A 25,955-nucleotide genomic window follows, 5' to 3' on the forward strand; every position below is an offset into this window, starting at 1 on the left:
GGTTAGTGTATTATTGAATTTTGTGTAGGGCAGAATATTGAGGCAAAGACAGAACTAAAACATGGGAACAAATTCTCTGCATGCCAAATGCGTGAATTCAGACGAACAATTAATCGCTGATAATGCTTAAGCCAGAGGAAGTCTCCAGTGCTGTCATCTCACCTCCAGCATCCCTTGCCCTTCATTCTTCTCCTCTTCATCCATGATGCGGTTAGGTTGACTGTGGCATCTTTGCTCAGGCCTATGGTTCTCTGTGTTGTGAAAATGCACTTTAAGCCACTGGAAGAGCATTTCAGTGCTGCCTGCACAGTCTGTCAGCGAGACGTGAGCAGAGCCCTGAGCCACAAATAGATACAGGTCAGTTCAGCATCTCATAGCTGACAAGCATCAACATATAAATGCTAAAGCTAAGGCAGAAAACATGCTTTAAATGCATATTTTTTTTTATACATGCAGTAATTATACTATCTGCATAATAATGATTTGAGTGACTCTTAGTCTAACCAGTAGCTCCTCCAGGGCAAGGGGTCCTACAGTGCAGAGGTTTAACTGTAATGCATGGGCCCCGGGGCCTCCAGCACTCAGGGGGATCCGGAAGCCCTCATTAAAGCTGAGAAGAGATTGAGGCTCCTGGGGCTTACAGCAGTAATATGTGCAGGGCCGGCTGGAGTCCACCGGGAGAACATGAACCTTCACAAATCTGAGAGAGACAAACACGTGTGCATAAACGGTTTCTGCAGAGGATATCACTGCAGTAGAGAAGGACGAGTGTATTCATGGAAAGCTGATGGGACTACTTACACTTTGCATCCATCTCTAACAGAGGCCTTGTTTAAACTTCTCATCTGAAGGACATGCAGCAGCAAAAACATGCCGTTCGAATCATATCTGTAAAAGATTAGTCAATAGTGATTTGGTAGATTATGATGAGGGAATAAGCGGCAGGTATGAGTATGAGAGGATGTGGTGCTTACAGAAGACCAATCTGAATCTGAACTGGATCTGAGGCTGGGACATCTTGAGTAAAACTGACTTCTTCGGATTCCTCCGTCCTACTGGTAAGAGACATTTTAGACAGTTCTGAATAATTATAACACTAAAACAACTTCAACTGACTGCATTAATTGCCCATACAGAAAGTATAACACAGGCTTAAGATTGCCTAGTGTGAGCACCCCCTAATTATTCTCCCGCATCCCGCACACACAAATGTCGTCCCCCGCCGCGCTCTGCTGCAAAGGGTCCCGTGATCGTGCAGGTCTCTACCTGGAAGATGCCTGTTATAATGTTATGATCGAGGCTCTGGACTCGGAGCATAACTTGCTTTTGTACAACAAACTATAAAATATTTTCTATAAAAAATTTAATTTCCTGGCAGTAACACATAGCTTGTTTTATAATTATTTAATGTAACAAGTTGAGATTTAGGATACAATAAATATTTTAACTGCTACTATGTAAAAGGAACACTGCTGTAAAAAGCACCTTATTTGTTTCAAGTGTTTGCAAACCAATTGTTATACAGCAGAAGGCCTACTTTTAAATGAAATAAAAGTGCATAACACACTACTTTTGAATGCAGACAAAAATGCCATTAATAGTGATTAAAAATTGTAATCGCTGCCCAGCACTACTGAAAATATAATTTATTCTTGTGGTGGCAAAGCTGAATTTTCAGCAGTCATTACTCCAGTCTTCAGTGTCACACGATCCTTCTGAAATCAGTCTGTGCTAATAATGTCCAGTAATTGAGGGATTATGGAGATACAGCAAGTATTATTCTACAACGACAACTTAACAGTATTTTTCTTTTTATGATATATTCTTTCCTTTATAGTTTTGAAGACAGAATTTATTAAGTTTTTGGTGAGCTATCAGTTCAAAGTCTTTATTGCTGAATTTTCTCTCACCTTCTGCTCCAGGCTTCAAACACCCCACTGTCTGTTGCCAAAACGTCTTCATTTACTCCTGCAGACACTCGTCTCGCTCTTCTGCTGGTCCTACTTGCACTTTTACAGCGCAGGGTCACTCCTACACACACACACACACACAACAGGAAATTCTATCTTTTTAATTAGAACAGTGTGATTCAATGTTTAACCGGTTAAATGTCACCCCGTCCCGTATACGGGATGCCTACGTTGACTATACTATATTATAATCAAATCTAATCTAATCTTGACAAACTATATATCGTTGGAAAGGTCTAAGACTCCCAAATATATATTTTACCAATATTTTTTGTTAAAAATTATGTAGGAAAAGTAATAGATTAATTTATGACAAAAGTGCACCCTCAGAAATCAAAAGGAGCTTTGACCTTTGTTTAAAAAAAAGACTTCCTCGTTAACTTTTTCTCTATCACATTTTAGAAATCATCAGAAGTTATATATCACTTGAAAACATAAAATCTCAAAATTCATCCTTTAAAACTCATTTTAAAATCAGAAATTGCATTACCATGTAAATGGCACATCAAAATCATGTTAGAAAATGTTTTCAGTCATGAATTATAAAAATTTTGGTTTGTATCATGCACCTTCATGTCTATCTTCAAAAACCTGAGTGACAGTTATCAGGTTAAAGCTGTTTTTTTTTGTTTTTTTTACATTTGTAGTTCTAAAAATGTTACTTTTATTTCTAAACATTTTAAATGAACAATTATTACATCTTTTTTCAGTTTTCTATCATTAGAAAAGAACGTAAATGGCTTAACATGTCATTTAAGAAAAAAATGAATTAACTGCAATTAAATATTTTAAATCAACTGATCAGTCAAGTTGCAGTTTGCTATTCATCACCTGTGGAGCTGTGTGTTCCTTGGAGAGCTCCATCTCTCAGGGGGTGTGCAGTGGCTGGGATTCCCACTTCCCCTTCCCCAGGAAGAGTAGTGTGCTGCTGGGATTGAGTCTGATTCCGTAGTCCTTCAGCCAGCAGACCCCTGCTGGCCACCTCCATGTACTCCTCTGTCATTTGGGCCAGAGGGCAGTCCTGGGGGGCCGAGTGGTAGGTGGTGTCCATGGGGGAGCTGGGAGGGGAGAGCGAGGAGAGCGAGGACCGAGAAGAGAGAGAGGTGAGAGACTGTGGCGTGTCGTGGGACCGTTTTGGGCCGAAGGCTGAACCATCCCTACAGAGGGTCTCCAAGGGGAGAAGGTAGCGGAAAGATGGGTCCGGAACATCAGAGCTGCCTTCTGTTCGTTCATACTGGGGCAGGCCATAGATGTCTGTGAAGCTGATGGAGCTGAGAGAACCACGGCTGGATGCCAAAGAGCCACGGCTCGAAGCTAAAGAGCCACGGCTACTGCTGGAGGACACCGTCAGATTACTGGCTGACAGGCTGCACACACACACACAGAGAGAGACCTGCTTAGACAGCCTCCATTTGTCTTTGTGTTTTCATCATTTTCATCATCTTTTCATTAAGACTGTCAATTGATGATATATTCATATTCAAAAATATATATTATTTGGTTGTTTAAATCAGTCCCAATAATCACATTTTATACTCTATCAACATTTGTCGAGAAAAAACGACAAATGATAATAAAAAAATATTTAGAAAAGTGGCTTCAAAAGTCAAACATTTAGTTTTGTTGAACATAAGTATATCGGTTGCTTACAATCCAAATCAATCCAGTTTTTAAATAACATTTTATAATTAATATAAATGTAGATTAATTTAATATTATTAAACAATGTATTAATAAAGTATTCTGTGAAAGTACTAATAAATATTATATCATATATATATATATATATATATATATATATATATATATATATATATATATATATATATATATATATTCTGAAATGTATACACAATCTCAAAGCGGAGTACATAAGCTTTCCATTTATGTATGGTTAGTTAGGACACTATTTGGCCGAGATGCAACTATTTGAAAATCTGGAATCTGAGGGTGCAAAAACTATTACATTTACTATTGCTACAAATCTACCCCAGCGGTTTAGGAATGGTTTTGTGGTACAGGGTTAGGTATGTATGTATGTATATCTGTATGAGGGCGTTCAGCTGGTGTGTGATGTACCTCTTCAGCTGAGAGTGTAGATAGGTGGTGATGCGGGTGGCTTCCTCAAGTTGCCTCATAAGTACATTCCTCTTCTCCTGCTGTAATATCCTACCCAACACACATTATCATAAAGAATTACCACATTTAATACAGTCAGTTCGATTTAACTAACCATTAGATGTCTGCTTGATATCAGAATTATAGACTGTAGATCACAAATGCAAACATTTAAAACAATAAAAACACTTTGAAATAAAAAAATAAAATAAAATACAAATGCAAGACTGTTTGTTAATATGTTCAACTGTTCGTTCTGCAAAAGTGGGGATGATTTAAGCGCATCGTCTGCGAAAGACTATTGCAGTATAAGATTTATGTAATCTAATTTTCACCATCATAAGAAAAAGCAATTTTTAATCATTTTATGGCTCTTAATGTCACGAAAAGAAGTGGATCAATATCCATAACATGACAGAAAAACATGCAGGTGCGATATGGAAGCTGATATGTATACTGACGTAATATGGCAAAACAACCCCTATACGTCTCAGCTGAAGTCTAAGATCTAAGACGCTCACAATGAGCAGATCAGAGCTGGAACAAGGACATCTGCTTTGCTCAGTGGGGAGATGAGGGGTCCCTTATTTACCTCTGCGGGCATTTACAAAACTTACTGAACTATTCTGTTAGCAAGATTTTCCGATAAAAAATACACAAGTCTCCCACCATGTTTTGGGTAGAGGTATATTATGTTGACAGGACGTGCTTTTCTTTATTGCCATGCTATTGCAGATGTTCTTTTTTCACATTGATGTAACTTGGTCTGCAGAACCTGCCAAGTAGCCCTTCACAATTCCTCCGAATTCACAAACAGATACACTTGATCAGTTTTCATTTAGAAGACTAAACATGCTACAAAAAAACATCTACAAAATCTATCTAATAAGTCTATTCTATTCCGGTCGTGACTGTATATGAAGAAATAAAGCAGACCTCTGATTGGCTCCCTGACTCTGGACACTCTGGGCTTTCTGCACCTCCTCCTCCAGCCTGTGTTTCTCCTCCTGCAGCTGGAGCAGTGTGTCTGGGGAGTGCTGCTGCTGCTGCTGCTGCTGCTGCTGCTGGCTCAGTAGAGTGATCTCCTGGAGCAGGGCCTCCTTCTCCCGCAGCAGCAGCAGATAGTCCCAATCCCGATCGGCCTCTGCACGTCCAGACCAGCTCTCACTGTCCAGCTGAGCCAGCTGATGCTGAATACTGGACATCCTGAGAGACAAGGGATCAATTTGAATGTCTGTAAGCAGATACATGCGAGAGCAACTCAAATAAAAGACATGATGAAATGGTTGGGATCGCATATGCTACACATGATTTGTATTAAATAAATTCAATACTGATCATACTAATGTTTAAAAGTTTGAAGTCAGTAAGATTTTTTTTACTAAAAAAAAAATAAATAAAAAATGTATTCAACAAGGATGCATTCAATTTGATCAAAAATGACTTTTTTTTTTCAATAAACGCTGCTCTTTTTTTCAATAAACGCTGCTCTTTTTTTTTCAATAAACACTGCTCTTTTGAACCTTCTATTCATCAGAATCCTGAAAAAGTATTAAAATTAAATATTAAAAAACAATATTAAGCACCACAACTGATTTATAAAATAATAATAAATTAATCAAAGTTTCTGGAGCAGCAAATCTGCATATTAGAATGATTTCTGAAGGATCGCGTGACACTAAAAATATTTTAATATATATTGTAAAAATATATAAAAGTTCGCAGTATTACTTTTGGGTTGGATCTTTGGGGAAAAAAATTCAAAACTGAAATTTTTATTTATAGTAAAATTAATAATGTTATAATAGTATACATGAATAATTGCGTGAAAATAATGTAAATTTGTGAATATGTATGTGTGTGAGGATGTAAAAATGATGGCAAAAAAATTAAAGAACAGACAGAGACTGCAGCTTTATGTTTGACCTGAGAAATTGTGTTTCTGCACTTTTGGAGTACAGATATTGTGACTCAGGCAAAGAGCATGCAAGTTTCCAAAGCTTTCTCCTCTCTCAACTCACTCTCTTTACCCCTTTCCCCCCTCACTTCCTCTCTTTCTCTCTCTCTCTCTCTCTCTCTCTCTGAGGTCATACCTCACACTTTATGGCCAGCTCTGTTTCCATGGAAACATGCATCTTGTAAAAAGGTTTGCATGAAGCCACTGTTACAGCACAGAGGCCAAAAGCTACAGCATCAGTTCCTCCTCAAATATACAGAAGATTCCAACTGCAATGTATGCCACATCAATCCACTCTACTTTAATACAAACCACTAAAATCTACAGTGAAGTAGTAGCAACGTTATTACATGGCAAATCCAGAGAGGGTTTCCCTTAAAGGCAGCGGACAAGCCACATGACTATACTTTCAGGAATCACAGCCGGCCTGAATTAAAGTTTCTTAGTCAACTTCTTGAGCTTCTTGAAATCACATGATTGAAATCACTTTATATTGGGAGGCGTGATACTATTTTCATAGTGATCTGAATCATCTTTTACACGGTAGATAAAAATGGGTGGAGATTCATATAATAACATTATGTTCTATGCATATTTAGTAAGCACAATATCATATAGATACTGGCCAGTATCTGACCACCTGGCATCTGTCAGAACACCCCTTTACAATGCCATATGGCAACAACAACCTCTGACCATATATTTCCGCGACTGCATAAAAATGCTACAGTGACCACCAACTTTATTTTGGCAGCCCGGGTTCAGGAAAAAAAGATTTGCATTCATTTTTTTCCCCTTTGGGATTTAAAGAAATTCCTCTAAATGTTCCAAACCAAAACAACCAACTCCAAGATGAATCACATCATTATAAAATTATAATATATTAAAAATGAAAGAAAAAATGTTGAAGACTGTGTGCTTAACATTGTGATACATTACACATTCCATGATGCACTGCAAATGTATAATAAATGTAAAAAACTTTTTTTTTTTTTTTAATGATGCAGAAACCACAGTGAATTTTGAATTCTGTACATACTGTATAGTCATATGTACATACATACTTTTAACAACCTGAGAGCTTATGGTAGGTCTGTTTATAGGTTATTCATAAAAATAATTTCAAAAAAATTAATTACTGTTATGCAGCATGCAATATGTCCGTTGTTTCTAACAGTTATGCAGTGCATATTTGCAAATCAACTTACTTTTTCTTAGCCTCTTCATACTGCCAACTGAGTTTGACTCTGTCTGCAAGAAGTGTTGGGTCCTGGGTGCCAAACTGTAGGAGAGAAAACTAAGTGGACTCAGCATGATAATTGTAAATGTATTTCTGTGATGACACAAATTTTTTATTTCAAATATAAAATAACAAACTTCAGTTGTAAAACAATGACAACAGCAAAATCCTGACAAACCTCTCCCATCAGATCAGTCTGGCAGCCAGTGTCTGTGTACTGTTGCACACTACAGGTTTCTGCACTGTTGGCCACCTCATTAATGGAGTCACAGAAGTTCAGCGTCAGCTTGGCCAGGCTCTGAGCACAACAAAAGAATAACAAATTAAAGAGATATTCATAACAGGAAGTGATCACTTGTGGCCACAAGATGGCAGCACCTCTTAAAATAAAAGATATTTGAGAGGGAGCTGAAGGTGATGGGACATATCAATGTCTATCCAGTGAGGATTGATGCATTTAGTACAGCTGAACTAAAACCATACTAACTAAAGACCATAATCATAAGGAAACCTTTGCTACTTGAAATAAACTCAATTTTAACTGAAATAAAATTATATATATATATATATATATATATATATATATATATATATATATATATATATATATATATAGCAACATTTCTCATTTTCATTTAATTTAATTTGATGAATTCACATAAACTAAAACTTCAACAAAAATATAAAAAATTATATAGAAATATATTTTAAAAAACAATTATAATAAATGGGACCATTTTTTTTAATAAAGCTTAAATTAAAATTATAAATTGAAAAATAAAAATACAACAGAATCTCAGTGAAACCAAAATGAAAACACTGACATGAAATTCTGTCTGCAATACATTTTACTTCTGTAACAACAATTCTGAGTGAATCTTCTAAATCATTGACACTACATGTTGTGTTAACTTGTTACTTTGCCATTAAATTCTAGAAAACAAATATAAGAATACTATATATATATATATATATATATATATATATATATATATATATATATATATATATAAAACCCCAAATAAAATTCTAAATTGAAAAATACAATAGAATCTCAGTGAAACCAAAATAACACTGACATTAATTTCTCTATATATATATATATATATATATATATGTGTGTGTGTGTGTGTGTGTGTATATATATACACACACACACACACACACACACACACACACACACACAGACACACAGACACACAGACACACACAAATCTATGGAGATGATGGACTTGGGTCTGTCTAACCTGGATGAGGTCCTGCCTCTCTTTCTCGCCGGTGCTGATGGCCTTTTTAATGCTGCGCAGCTCGCTGAAGATGGCCTGTGCTTCATCTAATTTGTAATTGGTCTGACTGCTGGACATCTTCCGATCAATTCTGCTCAAGACAACACACAAGGAAAAAACATCAGCATGTTGTTAATCTGCTGACATGAATTGCTAATGGGCCACAGTGAGCAGAAAAGAACAGAACAGAAAATACAAATTCACAGGTTTCTTTCTTACACAAAGTAATGCATTGGAGCTCTAGAAGATCAAATCAAGCACTAGACATTTGCCATCATTTCTGGTGACTCGCTGTTAAACACTATTTGTTGTAGCGCGGATGAGTCTAAACGTAGACTGAAATTGTGTTCTATTCTGCATGCACCAGGATATGTATGCTCATAAACATATACATATGGTTTAAAGAATCCTCATGCTGCTGAGCTAATTATAAAGAATTAAACTAGCAATGACATCAGAGTTTATTTACGCCAAACAGGGCGTTACACCACCAGAGCCAATCCAACCTCACTGCTCGACAAAAAAGTTACTATACCACCATCTAAGTCATACAGTATTGTGTGAGAATTTTAAAGAGAGAGGAAGAAAAAAAAAAATCGGACTATTGCTTTTGAAGAGAAACTGTGAGAGATAGACGGCAGTGGTAGATGAGATCTTCGATTTATTAAAAGTTGCCTAGTGTCTAACAGACTGGTTAACCATTTATCCGTCTTGGAATAATATTGTTTTAACTTAAACCAGCTTCTAGTCTCAAAGGCATAATAATTAGGCAAGTGAAACTGGAGAGCACCGCACTAAAACCCTCCCGTCAGGGAATGTCTGCCTTCCAATGCACCAAAGCACTGTGGGATATATATCCTCCAGAGTGTAATGCCTGAAATGTTGGGCAGAGAAACAGGATGCCATTCTAGAAACAGAAACAACCAGCTAAACTAGCTTAAAAAAATGTCTTAAAGTTATAAAAATGCCTTTCAATGCCTCATTGTACATCAGTTTGCACAGGAAAGCATTATGAAATACTTTGTCTCTCAAACTATTGAACAGAAAAAACAATAACATCTTCAGCTTTCATACAGATGATAATGGACATGAAATGATGAGAAATGAAACATATGACATTGAAAGTGTTGAATATGATGGTTATATTAACAGGAGTGTGTCTCTGGCGTACAGCCTGAGCTCCTGCCATAAGCCACTTCCTGCAGGCCACCCTCCTCCAACAGCAGGTACTGTCAGCCTGCCTGCCCTGCCTCTTCCTCTCCTCCTCTCCGCACAAGCAGGGCTTTGTTTACCCCCTTCAAACCTCCAACCTTACTACGGACATCTGCCCACCCCATCCACCCCAATAGTGGTGACACAGAACAGACATGCCGGCTGCTAGTTTGTAAGATGTAGAATGAGAAAAAGAAGGATGAAAGGGAAGGGATAATGTGAACTTATCAATACCATCCAAATTTACGTTTAATATGTTTCCCTGCAGATATGTGAAGACATTTCTTATAAAGTGGGTATTAAATTAAGATTATTCTCTCATCTACACTCATGTTAGGTTTTAGTATAAACTGAAAAAATGTGGTTACCTAAAGTCATAAGATACATGGTGTACTGTTTAAGGGAATATGCTCATCTTTATTAATTAAACAGTTCTACTTTGAGTAATCAGCTTCGCCAATTAAGTTTAACCAATGTAGTGTGCTTATTAGGAACTATAAGTTATACGAGGGATAGTTCACCAAATAAATTATTTATTCACCCTCATGCTGTTCCAAACCTGTAGGAATTTCCTTCTTCTGTTGAACACAAAATTATTTTTTGAAGAATGCTGGTAACCAAACAGTTGTTGGTAGCCATAGACTTCCACAGTGTTTTTTTTCCGTACTCGAGAAGTAAAGGGCGACCAGCAACTGTTTGAGTAAATAAAAAGTTATAAAATATTGTTATTTTTGAGTGAACTATTCCTTTAATAGCCATTCTATAATATATATAGTATAGTGTGTATATATTATACACAAAAGTTTAGGGACAGAATTATTTTTTTATGTTTTTTTTTTTTTTTAATGATTTTAAAGCTTAAAAAAAGCTTAATTTATTTGATAAAAAATACAGTAAAATTTCAAAAATATTTTGGAATAGTATTGCAATTTAACTGTTCTCTATTTCTAGAATACATTTTTATTTACAAATGTAATTTATTTCTGCCGTGGCAAAGCTGAATTCTCAGTGTCACATGACCCTTCAGAAATGAACCTAATTTTCTGCATTGGTTTCTTATTATTATCAACGTTGAAAAGAGTTGAGCGGCTTAATTCTTTTGTGGAAATCTTGATACATTTTTTATGGATTCTTTGACATTTAAAAAAGTAAACCAAAGAGTAGTGTTCTATCTAAGAGATAAGGGCCCTCTCTGGGATGCAGGAAGCAGAGAGGAATTTGCTGCCAGATATCTTTGTGTTTTTCAAAATGCTTTCAAGCACTTTTTGCCCCCTCCTCGTCTCTTCCCACCCCTCCTCTCTCTCTCTCTCTCTCTCTCTCTCTCTCTCTCTCTCTCTACTCCAGACTCTCTTTTCCTGCCTTGGCAACCCACAGTCAACTGGTGCATCCTCTTCCTGAGGTGGAGTCTCCTTTTCCAGACACACACACACAAAAAGTTTTTTGTGGGTTTAGGTAAAATTCCCCACACACATTCCTGGACCATAAATTCATGAAAAATGCTACACAAACATTACAGAACAGCCAACAAACAGCTCCACTGGTTATTTAAAACACAGCACCCTAAATACTATTCTGTTCCATTTTAGCATTGAAAACAGTATGAGAACATTACATTTAGTCAGACATGAAGTAGGTTATTGAATCAGATTTTTTTTTGGAGTTTGGTATCTGGTAACTGTTTGGTTTCTGCTCCACTGAACTGAATAATACAGAAAATTGGGCTGAAATTAGCCCTGAATGCACTAGAAGATACACTGCTATACTAACTATAAAGACCACTTTGTCTAAATGAAGAACTCAAAAGCAAAATATTACTGGAGTGCTAGCAAAACAGCTATTGGGTAGGGTTTGTTTGAAACTGCCAACCCAAATGAACAAACTACAATTAGAACGAATATATTGTAAATGTTATCACAATTTTAAATAACTTGTAGTTTATTTTATTTTCAAACGTCATTTCTTCCTGTGATGGCAAAGCTGAAATTTTCAGTGTGGAACAATCCTTTAGAAATCATTCCAAATGCTAATTTGGAAACATTTGCCATTATTATCACTGTTGAAAACAGTTCTGCTGATTAACATATGAGTGTGGTGATTTGAGCAATAGAAAAGACTAGTGATGAAATACAGAGTGACATCATAAGCTGCCTCTCATTTGATGTGCACTTACTGAACCTGTCCAAGGAGCAAAGTTTGTGGACACTTGGAAAAGTTTCAGTTAAAAGACAACTACCCTACCAGAAACATGAATAAACAGGAAACAGAAGACAAAGCAGGAAATTAAACTAAAAGACAGGGTGGGGTCATGTATCATAAATCACGAAAAAGATTGGGGGCAGGAAGAAATAATAACATTTTACAATATTTATGCATGAAACAAAATATGAGTGGCTGTCAGGGTGTTCCAAAGTAAAAATATATATATATGCACTCTATTACATTCTTTTCCCTTTTCAACTTCTAGTTGTAATCTACCAGACAAAAATCATAACCCTAATCGCCAACCCTAAATACGGCCTGATAGTGATGCTTGCCATAACAAACGCTACTAATTTCATACTAATTTGTAAACTACACGTGCTGTGTGTGCGGCAGAGTTCAACTCAGTTTAACTCACTCCTGTAGGGTCTCCATTCCCATTTCCTTGTACTGCAGCTCCTGTCTCATCTGTGCCAGTTCCTGTTTGAGTCTGGAGAGCTGTGGACACAAGAGCCACTCAGTCAATACACATCAAAACACACTGCGGGATTCCCTTCAGAGCCACCACTGCAAAACAAGATTAAGTCATCAGCATAGATATGTATAATCTTTCCCGACCCGCCCAACATACACAGAAACTTAAAACGACTTTGGACACACACAGCCCTCCCAAAACCACAACGAAGGAATGTAGGGTCATTCAATATACAGCGGAAACCATCAGATATGTAGGTAACAGGCCACAGTAGACCAATCATGACATATTATAGAGTTTATTTCCTAAAAAACATTTTTTTTTTCACTTTTTGATCAGTTATGATAAAAGTCTTTTAACAAATTGTTCAGAAATTCTGTTATTATATATTTTCTCAGGCTAAACCCGAATGTTGTCATACGACAAAACCACTACGACTAACAGTTTTGAGTATGGAACAGAATGAAATGCAAGAATCAAACCTGAAGCTGTGCCATGATGAAAATGAACTAGCTGTGTAAATATTCTTCTAGATTTCTCCTACTGTATTCCAATGAAAACAAATAATATGGTTTGGAACAAAAAAAAAAAAATCTTTTGAATTCTTACATCTGTGTGATTTATTCGTTTAATACGACAGATTTAGAGGTAGTATTTATCATCCTCGAGCCAGTTTTCTGACACAATGACTTTTCCTGTAGTACTGCACTTATTCATAGAGGCCTAACAAGCTCTGCCCTAGAGAAACACTGCAGTGAACCCAAACCTAGGCCTCTTCTTCCTAAAGGTACCCACCTCCCCTCAACACACATATGCAAACACACAATCAACACAAGCACAAGCACATGAGGGGCCCTGCATCCCCCCTTGGGCCTGACGTATGAGGCATTGTTCTCTGAGGATAATGACCTACCCGCTCACGCCTACAGGCGATTTCCGCTTTGATTTGGTCAGGGTCATATTTTGCATTTGAAGAGGAACCAGAGTGAGCTATGAAAGAGAAAAATTTGTCAATTTTTTATTTTATTTTATTCACAATCACATCTTGCTCATGTGGTGCCACTGACTGTAACTTGGTATTATGCATGTACTGTTAAAGTCATTTAATCCAAACCAATCAGAACTATTCAAATATCAAGCTAAGAAATCAGTACATCTGCCAAAGAGTACCATGGTTAAACCATGTTTTATTATTAGATACGCATTAGTTTTAGTTAGTTATTATTAGATATGCACAAGTGCCCATGTAAATACCATGACATGTGTCTTTCAGTATATAGTAAAACTATATAAAATAAAATCTGAGTAACACTTTAGAATACGGTTCCATTGGTTAATGTTAGTTAATATATTAATTAACATGAACAAACAATGAACCATATATTTGTTATTATATGTTATTACAGTGTTTATTAATCTTTGTTAATGTTAGTTAATTGAAAATATATTATTCATTGTTAGTTCATGCTAATTCACAGCGCATTAACTAATGTTAACAAGCACAACTTTTGTATAATGCATTAGTAAATGTTTAAATTAACATAAATAATTTAAATAAATAAATGCTGTAGAAGGATTGTTCTTGCTTCGATAATGTTAACCAAATTAGTTACATTAAATAATGGACCTTATTCTAAAGTGTCACGAAATCATTGTTTTGCCCCAATACTTTTTTGATAAAGCTGGATATGCATGTGTAAAAAAAAAAAAAAAAAAGAACAAAGATGGAAAAAGTGAGGAACATCTGAGAGGGACAGAGAAGTTTTCTGGTCAACTGATATATCGCCATTGGCCGATATTTGCCAGTTTTCAAATATTCTCTAAAACTGAGAGGGAGAGAGAAGTAGATATTTCAGTAACACTTTATAATAACTGCATACTATTAATCATTAATTAAGCATTAGTAAACAGATAATTCAAAATTTATAAAGCATTAATAGACAGTAATAATCAGTTTATAAATACAGATATAAATGCTTTATTCTTGATTTAAAAGCATATCTATAAGGTGTAATTTCATACTTTATTCATGATCAGTTTATCATTTCTCAATGAAGTATAGCATTATTTACAAACCAGTTATTTAGGAGTTGCCAGTGATTCATAAGATCACAAGAAATATAGTAAATTCAGGTAGTTATAAAGCATTTAGTAGTGGTCAGTTAACTATTTATGTGAGCTCATCTAAAGTGAGGACTAGTTATGCCTTGTAAAGCATTTATAAAGGATATTTAAAGGCTTAGTTATCTTCTAAACAAAAAAACAGAAACAAACACAACACAGTGATACAGAACATATAAATATTAACAGCCTTTAAATCTCATTTGTAAAAGCTTTACAAGGCATAACTAGTCCTCACTTTAGATGAGCTCACAAAAATAGTTAACTAACAACTACATGAATTAACCCTGAATTACAGTAGAAATACATGTTAATAAACCATTTATTAACACTATAAGTAACTATTACTATATGTCTGAATAAAAAGATGTATGAATGCACATTTAAATAGTTTATTAATCATTTACTTACAATTTCTTACCAAAAAAGTGATCTTATGAACCACTAACAACTCCTTAATAACTGGTGTGTAAATAATGCTATACTTAATTTAGAAATTATAAATTGATCATTAATAAAGTATGAAAAATAATTATTAAATACATTATAGATATGCTTTTAAAACAGGTATAAAGCATTTATATCTGTATTCATAAACTGCTTATAAATGTCTATTAATGCTTTATAAATGATTAATTAACTGTTTCCTAATGCTTAACTAATGATTAATAGCATGCAGTTATTATAAAGTGTTACCGATATTTCTGCTTTGATTATGTTAATATTTAGAATTTTAAGAGGATTATTCATAAAAATTTTGTCGATGACAACGGCAGCATATGAGCACACAGTGCTCACACTCACCCTATATATTTCTGTGAAAAAAAACCTTTTTCAGCAGTTTTGCATAAGTTTTTCTACAGAAAAACGCTTAATAATCTTAATAATTTTAGAATTCAATATGTATTATTAATATTAAAGGGATAGTTCACCCAAAAAAATGTAATTCTGTGACCACTTTCATCTAACCAAACAGGTGACGATAGCCACTGACTTTTTTGTTTATTCAGCAGAAAAAAGAAACTCATAGGTTTGGAATGACATGAGGGGGAGTAAACAATGACAGAATTTAAATTTTAGCATGAACTTTAATATTAATAATATTAATAACTATACCATTAATAATAATAATACCCTTATTATTTTATAATATCAACTTTTTCTAAACAAATCAAAAATATGTACACTTGCCTGGAAGTGATGGTATGAATAAATGCGCCCAAATGTTTTAGTGAGAAACAGGAAGTAAGAGCATAACTGATGAATGGTGGCAGGAAAGGGAAGGGAAGGTGAAGGGAGAAGCAGGGGTGAGTTGGACTAGAGGAGGAAGGGAGGAGGCCATGGAAGTACGAGTGAGGAAAGCAACAGACTGCAGCCAGTGAGTGACAGTGAAATAAGCCTAGAGTAACAATGCCTTCATTGAAAACCTCACACAATATGACTAATAGACTGGTGCGATGTTTGACGGCTGAATCAGCAGTGTGTGTAATGTGAGTGTGATTAAAGTGGGATGTGATGCATGTCTCACAGCTGGTGATTGAACGGTTGTCGTCCTGAGTGAGCTGGTTGAAGAGTTGCATCTCTTGCTGTGCCAGCTCAAGTCTTTGCTGTTTGATCTGATACATCTCTTTCTTGGCATCGAGAGCCTCCTGTGCCACCACCAGGTACTCTTTTAACATGCGCTCCTGCTCCTGACGCCATTGAGTGCGAGGGTTCTCTATCTGGGTTGTCTCTGGGTGAGAGAAACATAATCACAGTATTAAAGCCATAACCCATGATAAAGTACTCCATAAAGAAGTATTCAATAACTATAAATGGTAAACAAAGAAGCACATATATTAGAACAGACAGACAGAATGATAGTGAGAACAACATACAAAAATAGTGGAAACAATTATAACAATTATTATTATTAACTAGTTGCTTATTAGCATGCATATTACTAGAATATTGGTTATTTATTAGTACTTATTAGGGATGTTCATTTCGGTTATTTTTCCTAACCGACAACTGACGCTCGTTAACAGACAAGATTATTTTAAATAAGTATTGAATTAAATTAGAAGATAGCTAAGTGTCTGTGACCGTTTGAAAATACTAACATTTGTTTCCAGGGAATTAATTTTCATGTACAAAAAGCAGCAAACGAATAAATAGGCCAAATAAGATAATTAATTAAGTAAAAATAATTTACGAAAATTTACGAAAAACTTTGCAACAAGTAGCCTAGTATGCAGAGTTTGGGTTGATTTTTGTGCTGCGCGCAAGGAAACCAGACGGCAGAAAGCAGTATCCTATTTCTCTTTAGGCTAATATTACAAAATATTTTTTTTGTTGTGAATGTATACAAATAAAGGTAAACCTTTAGTGAAGTAGCCTTCACAATAAATAATAATCCAAATATAGCGAATACAGAAACATTTGATTTTGTGTGGAATGAAAGACCCAACATTGGTTCCATTTTTGTTTTAAGCCCAAATGAATTCCTGTTGGCTTGACGTTTATATTGCTGTAGAATCTTATATTTTTAATTCTTGTTCTAAATACTGTTAATTGAGAGGATTCGTTGTAGAGTGAGGGGAACTAAAATAGCCTAGCTATGTTTACAGTGTTTATTATAATGTTTGTAAATATTTAGAGTCTGCATTTGGCCTATTTCTGAATTAAATTATAAAATGCAACTTATACGCAACTAATGTTTTTTTTCTCTATAAAAAAACAAAACAAAAAACAATTTGTTTATACGCGTATTTTAACCATGTAGCAAACCTTTTGAAATATTTTGATAAACTTCTGAAATTAAATAAATAAATGACTTTTTAAACCAATAAATCTTTTACTTTTAAAACGTTTAACTTTTTAAACTGATTTTATTAATCTGCCAAAATTCGGGTTAACGGTTAACAGGTTCAAAAGAACATCCCTAGTACTTATAAAGCACACATTAATGCCTTATTATGAATCAGCCTGACCATATTTTAGATCTCTTAGTCCTACCCCATACCTGAACTTAAGAACTCCCTTTCTAACTATTAAGGAGCAGCAAAGTAGGAGATAAATGAGGCAAAAGTCAAAGTCAATAGTGAGAACTGGTCCTACAAACTAAAGTGTGATCATGCTACTACCACGGTTTCTGGACATTGTACCATGTTTATACATGTTTTATTATTGCTTCATAGTAGTGTCTCAAATAATGCACTGGCTATAATATTTGTGCGTGCGTGTGTGTGTGTGTGTGTGTGTCTATTCACCATTTAGTTATCCACTTTCTAAAGGCGAATTGTGCTTTTGAATGCAATTTGGAGGACTTTCTCAGCAAATATTGTTTTAGGTGATTATTTGACAGCTGTTTAATTAAACAGCATATCATGCAATTAATTCAACTCACTGACAGCTCTAGTTTAACAGAACTGACCAGATGGGCCAGTTGTGTAAAATATGACATTTAAAAACAAAACTGAAAAGCGTAACTTACTATTGATGTGGTCGATGTAGTAGACGCCCACCTGCTGGTCATACACCACCTCCCAGCCCAGAGGAAGCTCATCGCCCACACAGTCAGCAAAGGTCAGGGGCTTGGTAATCCTACAGGAATACAGAGAGAACAACTGAAAACACCTCAAATCTGTGCAGTACAGGAACATTTTGGAGAACTTGCCCTTAACCGGCCAGTGACAAAAAACAACATATTAAACTCAACACAAAAGTGTTGAGGCGTTATAATACCTAAGCTACTGTCACAACACTATGTGATATGCATCAGGTATTTCTGGGTTTTAAAAGCATGTGTGCAAAAACTATTTGGTAGAAAGACTCACATTGGGTCAAACAAAGCTGTGTGGACATTTGAAGAATCTGGAGCATTCGCTCCTGAGATCACTAATGAATGTGCGCTCAGTCAGTCAACAGCTACTGATCTCCTCACCCCAGGTCAAAAATGTGTGTAATATAGGCACTGCAGGAAGAGACGGCCCATAAACACATTCCACACAGCAGAGAGCTGGCCTGCCCTACGGCCCACAAACACAAGCAGGACACTGGATACTGCACAAATAATTTTTCACACTTTTAATGAACCACATCAATGTAAAGCTCAAATAACTCATTGAAATAATTTCTGTATCCCTGTGAATTTCCGATGTTGAAAATACTGGCACTGAAAACTGATTAAAAAGTTATTATATAATTTAGTAGTTAAAATAATTAAAAAGTTATTAAATAATGAAGTAGTTAACATTTTATGAATTCCATTGTTAGACATGTTTTTATTTGACTTTATTTAAACTAAGACCGAAAACTCTGAATTTGGAAAAATAAAAATAAACTGAAATATGGGGGGGGGGGGGTTTAAACTAATTTCATAAAGCCTAAATAATTTAATGTAATTTCTGTTATAAAATGTAACAATTTATTAAAAGTTAAAATGTCATGATTGCAATCAATTAGACATGGTTTTTGATTACTCAGGTTTAATTTAAACACTAAAACAGAGTTTAATGGAATATAAATGTAACAAGAATCATATTTGGAAAAGTTCTGAAAAAAAAACTGCATTGGAGAAAAAAAGCCTATTTAAATAAAACATTACTTTTTATAATAATAAAAATAAAAAAAAACATTGCTTTGTTTAGTTATTCAAAAACCATATACTACCATTGTACTTTTTGGTTGGTGTGATAACACGAATCACGATCAAGTCAAATTTAGTTGAGATGAATAATGCCTTTTGTATCTAAACATTTCCTGGAGGATTTTAACTTTCTGTTTTTGCTGCTTTTTCCATCACAGTTTCCCTCATTGGTTGGTGGCATGTTGGAAAGAGCTGAGGAGGATTCCTGGTTCAAATCCCAGTCACCATGCCCTTGAGCTAAACACTTAACCCCTGTTTACCCTGAGGAGCGCAGTAGGACTGTCTGTGTGCTTTGACCCTACTCTTCGTCTGTGCCAGATAACTTCAGGGTTATGAAAAGAATTCCATGGAAGCTGTGGAACCTGCAAACAGTTAGTAAAATAAGCCCTTAATTCCAAATATCTTTGTATCCAAATTAATAATTGTCAGACTTCAATTGGATCTGAATCAGAAATGTCTAGTGCATGGCTTTAGATTTTCTTTCTGAATGTTCTAACGATGTTCAAATCCCTAAGGAGCCTCACAGAAATGGCCCGAGTTACTGAAAATCAAGGCACTTAATCAAGTAAATGTGCTTCACTATTAAAACATTTTGACAATTTTGAGATATATTACAGGCTAGCCCGCCATGTGGACTTACATAAAATCTGCATGCCGTGGAGGCATGTGAAATATGAGAGGAGTGGACCGATGAGGAATGTTGAGATTCCATGACCCCTTGGAATTACCATCATTAACACATTTTTGACACACCACCACAATTAGTGACGTTAACAGCTTTCCTTCATTTTAAAGCAGTTTAGCACATAACTAGTATCATATGGCTATGCCTTCCAAACTGGACTAAAGTAATCAAATAAACAAACCAACAATACATTTGTATTACACCTCTATGATTTCCTGGATTTCACTGCAAGAAAAAAAAAAAACAAGAATGGAAAAAAGTTGACAATGGTCCAACACCAAGGACATGCACTTTATAAGAATGACATGTTTTAATGTGAAAGAAAGCACTGAGAGGTGGAATGACTTAGCAATGGTCTCAAAATCCCAATGATGTCACCAAAGTGATGCAATCCCTGCGATTTAAATGCAATCTTTACACCAACAAAGGAGGCAAAAATGTCAAGGCATGATTTTTATGTTATTTGCCATTTTTTGCACAAACATTCTGGAATGCTCCAAAAAAAAAACTATGTGGAATATGACACAAACAGCCATATATATCAACATGAATATGCCGTCAGCATGTTAATTAAGGCATAAATCAAGGCAAATCAATAAATTGTATATGCACTATCAATGTGGTCAGTTTTGGGTAAAAAAAAAAGTTTAGACGTGGACCAGACCTTGTTGCATTCAGTCAAAGGTCCGGCTATGCTAGACTAGTCTGCCGTGAGCCTTTGGACCCCTCTACAGATGGCATTCATACAACACATTCCATTCAGCCAAAAAAAAAAAAATGCCTTTAGAGTTCAATATCTCATATAATATATTAATATATGTGTCAATAAAGATACAATATATTTAGTCATTGAAACGTTCTTGTTAAAATGAAGTACAACAAAAAACTTTACTGAAATTCTTTGACTATTCAAATCTATAAAAAATAAAATGATAATAATAAACAAGACATTACAGAAGCTGGGGCACATTTGTCAATGTCTTAAAATAACACAGACAAAGGCCTGCTTGATCATAATGCTTCTAACACAAGCCAATACAAACATATAGCAAAGATACAAGAGAAAACAAGCACTGTGGCAATCATATCATCAAATTTCACAAAATCTCTTTATTCTCCTATCAAATCTTTACTGTAACAACTATGTCAACCCTGGAACAGAGCCCAGAAAGCAGTGTCGTTATCTCAGTGCTTTGAAAGAAGGAGATGAATGGGTTTGTTAGCGGGGTTATAAAGAATTGTTTGAGGGGATTTGAAACGCAGTGAACTTGGTTTATTTCTGTACTTGTTTATCTATTAAAATAATCTGTGCTTGTTCTGAGTCACATTTGACATGATTCTTAAGACTAATTAAGACGAAGTGTAAATGCATACAAGACATTGTCACTAAAGCCACATTTGGTTTAAATGCATTAATCCAATTACTCCAATTACTCTGATTATTTCACAGCATCACACTTGGATTCTCACTTCCATACACCAAAGTTTTTCTTGACATTTCTTCCCTTCTAACACATATCCTTAATATTGAGGGGATTGTAAATAAAAGAAATACAAGAAATGGGGTAAAGCATGTTGAATTATCCAACAATGCATTAAAACTATGTAAATGTTTCAGCTGCACTTTCATGTAATGCATAAATGTTACAAATGTTTGAGTCTTGTAGTGTGCACTTATCCTTGGAGGGAGGTCAACAAACAAATGGCTTGTTTATAGTAGTCTCTTGACATTCAGCTTGGATAGAAAAATAATTTTACATCAAACAATAATTACATGCATCGCAATTTGTAAGGAATGAGTAACAAGAAAAACATTAGTTCTATATGGAGTTTTAACAAAAGCCTAGAAGCTGACTGTTTTTTACAGCGCCAGGGCTTTTGTTAAAACTACAGATGCAACTTCCATATTTTTTGCATTGCATTCTCACACACTTGTCAGTCGACAAAGGGGAGGCACCAAATTCAAAAGTGCATCATGGGTAGGGTTGCAAAGTGGAAAATTTCCGCAAACTTTCCAAAAATCCCTGGAATATCCTAAAAAGTTTCTGAATGTGTCCAAAATTTACTGGAAATGTTCCACCTTTTTGCAACCCTAATCATGGGTGTTGTAGATTTTGGCAAAAGGGAACACCATAGCTCTTTTTCTGTCTCTAGTCATGTAGCACCAAATAAAAAGAAAAACAGTTTCTAGAAAAAAGCTCACCTTGCCAGCAGTGAATTACCCATTTAAACAAAAAGATACAAAACAAACAAAAAAAAAAATTGTGAAAGCAAGTTCCAATAGACATTCATTTGAGAGCAGCTGAAATCTACCCAAGCATTTAGGAAGAGCTGGGAACTCCTTTTCTATAAAACCAGTATAAACTTGCAGAAAAAAAAAGTCAATGACACAGCAAAAGAGACAAATTACTGAGCTTTTCACCAGGTCATGTGAAAATTCATTGTGTATGAAAATCAGGATATGTTTGGCTTCTAAAAGCTCTGAATGCAACAGCAGTTATGGCTAAAGGGTACATCAAAGAGAAGGCTGGAACTACTGAAGCCCTCAGTTCAACATACTCTGTTAAGGGCATTTTCAACAGTACACAATAGACAGCAAGCTCAGCTTGTGATTGTGACACAACAGGCAATGTGATACTGAACTAAATTAAACAATATAAAACAGCATTTACATTTCTGTTCAAAAGTTTGTGGTCAGTAAATGTTTCTCCCAAAATAAATACTTTTATTCTTGCTTTTAATATTTCTATTCCTCAAAGAATCTTCAAAAGAGGAGCTACGACAGTGAAGGAGGAGAGAGGACAAGGCATGGATTTTATTTTGTGTTTGGTTTTGTTTGTGCACGGCAGTCGTCCGTGAGGGGCTGTTGCGCTGTTTTGTGTTTACTTAATTATTAAAGTTTCATTTAAATGTCCACCAGTTCCCACCTCCTTCTTCCTGTGCCTAGGAAGGTTTTTATATTGTTACACTGGTGTCGAAACAATCTCCTCTGTGGGACTCGACCGGTAAGTGGCGCAGGTGTCGCTCATTTCCAAATCACTCCACCAGCCTCGCTCCGTTCCCACGGCTCTCGGCCCCGCCCCACTCTTCACAATTATGTATAATACAAAAAAATATTATGTCTTCCAGCTGGTAATTCAGAATAAAACTAAATATTCAGAATAAAAGATTGTAAAGAGTTCAGAGCATCAGCTTGAAATGACTAGTCTTAAAGGCCTCTACACACCAAGACTCACAACCACAGGCAACTTACTTCCCACAATATAACACAGCAGGAAACACCACATACACAAGCATGGTGTCCATTTCCTAAATCAGAACTACAGCTTTACAGCAGGGCTCCTGCTAGGTTTATCAAACTCTCCAAAGGACTGAAGAAAATCATGCCCAATGTAGTAGAGATTTTCACACAGACTGTAACATTGAACATAATGTGAGACATGGACCTCTGACAGGAAATAGGACCACCCCACATTCTCACCAGGAACCTTGGGTCAGTATCCTCTTTCTGCAGTGCTTTTAAAAACAAAGGAAGACCAGATCTCAAAAGCTGAAATCTGCATACACATACATTTTTCATACTGAATGAACTGAACAAATCACTAATGTGATGAATATGCTATACACACTGGCAGAGAACAAACATCATAACGCTGCTGCCCTCAGTTTCAATTCGGCACTGAAGTTACTTGCAAGTTTCTCAAGCGAGTGTTTTGTTTCAGTTCCTGAGAGACCCTCTGTGCTCTGAGAGAGCTAATCTTCCCATACCACGCCTTTTCTTCCAGAGAGGAAAGCAGCTCTGCCAGAAGGAGAGGTCTCGGAGTGTTTAGCGGGCTGAATCCCAAAACCCGTCATCGGCGGAGCAAAAAAGGGTTATTTTAAGACTTGGGAATTTCTCTAATACACTCTGAGCAATGCAATTTCTCCCAAATTTTTAACCAAACGGAGAATGGATGTCAATGCCATTTATGAAGCACAAACTTGAGTTCTATGAAAATTCAATCACTTAAAATCCAAAAAGTTCAGTTAGTTAATAAAGGGTGCTTTCACACTTGGTTCGCTTGTGTGGTCCGAACCAGAGTTCAATTGCTCCCCCCTCCCCCTGCCCCCGCTGGACTGTGTTCATATTATTTTATTTGGGACCGAACCAATGGTTCATTTGCGTCATCAAGACTGCAGCTTTTTAACCCGTTGCTTAGTAATGACAGCGCAGAAGAAGGCAGCAAATGCATAACATTGCTCTCTGCACTTATATAAATTAAAATTTTTGAACCGTTTATTTTGTTTACAAAGCTTCAGTACATAACGGAACTTATGTCTGTCTTATGAATGTACTGCAGGTGATCTAAAAAATGCTGAAGGTGAACAGAAATAAGATATACAGCTCTGTTTGCAGGAAAGGAAAGTGAGTGAAACACACACATTTTTATCAAATAATTCATCATTAATAGCGATTCACTTCTGTGACTTGGTATGATTGCATTCACATCAGCAGCGAACTGAGTTCACATGTAACAAACCCCAGACCACCCTTTTTAAGGGGACTCAGTTAAAGGATACAGTTTGCAGGAGCGCACCAGAGTTCGGAAGACAATGTTCACATCATCCAAACAAACCGAACACCGACGTCAATCGAGCCCGGGTGCACACCAAAAGTGCTAGTGTGAAAGCACCCTAAATCAGTCTACAAGAGGAAATAATATGGAACTAACAGAGTCTCTGTCATATTCTGAACACTTTTGAAATTCAAATAATCTCACAAGGTACAAGTTTTCTCTTCAGAGAGCAGTTTTACTCCGGAATCCTCCTACAAGGAATGTCATAGAATTTCACTCTGGGGCGTACAGGCCAAAATTAAAAATTAAAAGCAATTTAGCACACAACGCACAAGTGTAAGACATTTGCTGTTTCTATAATAATCTACTCCCTGATAGTTCCCAGGAGATATTTCCATCCGGAACAGCGCACTTTTCCCTGGTGGGAAGGCATGTGTAACTGGAATCTGGGCCGTAGGTCCAGGCCTCGTCTGGACATCCACCCTGACGCTTCTTCAGCTTGAGCCGTTCTCGACAACATAGAGCCGGACCAGCATTCCGCCTGCAAATTAAGATGCTCCCGAACAACAGGCTCTGCATTCCTCGTCAAGAATGTGTTTCTCTAAAAATAATATACCCAAATAAACGTATTATAGTAGCCTGGAGGCAAAGTTTTAATGCCTTTGGAGCACCAAGCACTTCTTTCTCAGTTCTGCTAAATCCAGTGGCAGAACTTTTGTTTTGGCAACCATATGTTTTTAAGTAGCATTTTCATTTGCAAGCTGCCATTAAAGGCATCACCTTTCATGTGGGCTGATCAGCTCTGTATAACTTTATGAGGACTTTTTATTGGCTTAATTAATTCACAGCCTTCGTTTAAACATCTTGTTGCTATGGCACAGCGCGGCCTCTCCTCTGCGGTTTTACGTTTATTTGTTTAATGGCTTGCTTACCAGCAGATATATTCTAGTGTTAAAAACACATCACCACTCTACAAACCAAAAGTTTTTAAGGGGAATGGAATAGCTTCGATGCTGCTAAACGTATGTCTTGCACAATCTCAGCTCTTGCTTCCATTTGGTATTCTATATCATCACCGTCACAATCAAGGCAGAAGGCATCTGAATTAGATATAAAAACAACAGAACAAAAAATGTATCTATAAAATTACATTATTTTCTTCAAAAAAAAAAAAACAAGCAAAAATAGATATGGTCCATAACTTTCAAGATGACACTTATGCCTGAGCTAAACCTGAAACCGTAAACAGCATAAGCGGTTGTTCTATGTATATGCAGAGATCCACAAGCGTGAATCTAAAAATTGCATTCTCAGTTTAAAACACTGTATCAAAACTATCAAGGAATTTCAGTTATGTTGTTCATTCATGTCCCGGCAGCTGAGTGCATCAGACAGCACCGGACAGACATCTCCTCCTATCGTTAAATACAGCATCTTACAGAAATAGGCTGACTATAAGCAGAACTGCTGAAGAACATCCGTTCTGACACATTTAGATACAGCCTT

General features: G+C 36.0%; 1 protein-coding gene across 3 annotated transcripts in view; it reads right to left on the reverse strand.

The window, feature by feature from the left end:
- Positions 1–25,955, reverse strand: part of LOC113050576 (protein WWC3-like) — a 44,915-nt gene that overhangs the window by 4,594 nt on the left and 14,366 nt on the right. For 2 of the 3 annotated variants that reach the window (XM_026213672.1, XM_026213670.1), the window contains exons 2-16: positions 18,054–18,163; positions 16,107–16,310; positions 13,371–13,447; positions 12,401–12,480; positions 8,533–8,662; positions 7,464–7,583; positions 7,254–7,327; positions 5,025–5,294; positions 4,050–4,139; positions 2,802–3,337; positions 1,911–2,031; positions 975–1,055; positions 802–888; positions 505–700; positions 163–336 (exon numbers count right to left, since the gene is read on the reverse strand). In XM_026213672.1, the coding sequence (XP_026069457.1) occupies positions 163–336; positions 505–700; positions 802–888; positions 975–1,055; positions 1,911–2,031; positions 2,802–3,337; positions 4,050–4,139; positions 5,025–5,294; positions 7,254–7,327; positions 7,464–7,583; positions 8,533–8,662; positions 12,401–12,480; positions 13,371–13,447; positions 16,107–16,310; positions 18,054–18,163 (2,350 nt within the window). The remainder of the gene's footprint in view (positions 1–162; positions 337–504; positions 701–801; positions 889–974; positions 1,056–1,910; positions 2,032–2,801; positions 3,338–4,049; positions 4,140–5,024; positions 5,295–7,253; positions 7,328–7,463; positions 7,584–8,532; positions 8,663–12,400; positions 12,481–13,370; positions 13,448–16,106; positions 16,311–18,053; positions 18,164–25,955) is intronic. The other variant, XM_026213671.1, reaches the window with a different exon arrangement.

This window comes from Carassius auratus, chromosome 31 (genome assembly GCF_003368295.1).
Source record: "Carassius auratus strain Wakin chromosome 31, ASM336829v1, whole genome shotgun sequence".
Taxonomy (NCBI): Eukaryota; Metazoa; Chordata; class Actinopteri; order Cypriniformes; family Cyprinidae; genus Carassius; species Carassius auratus.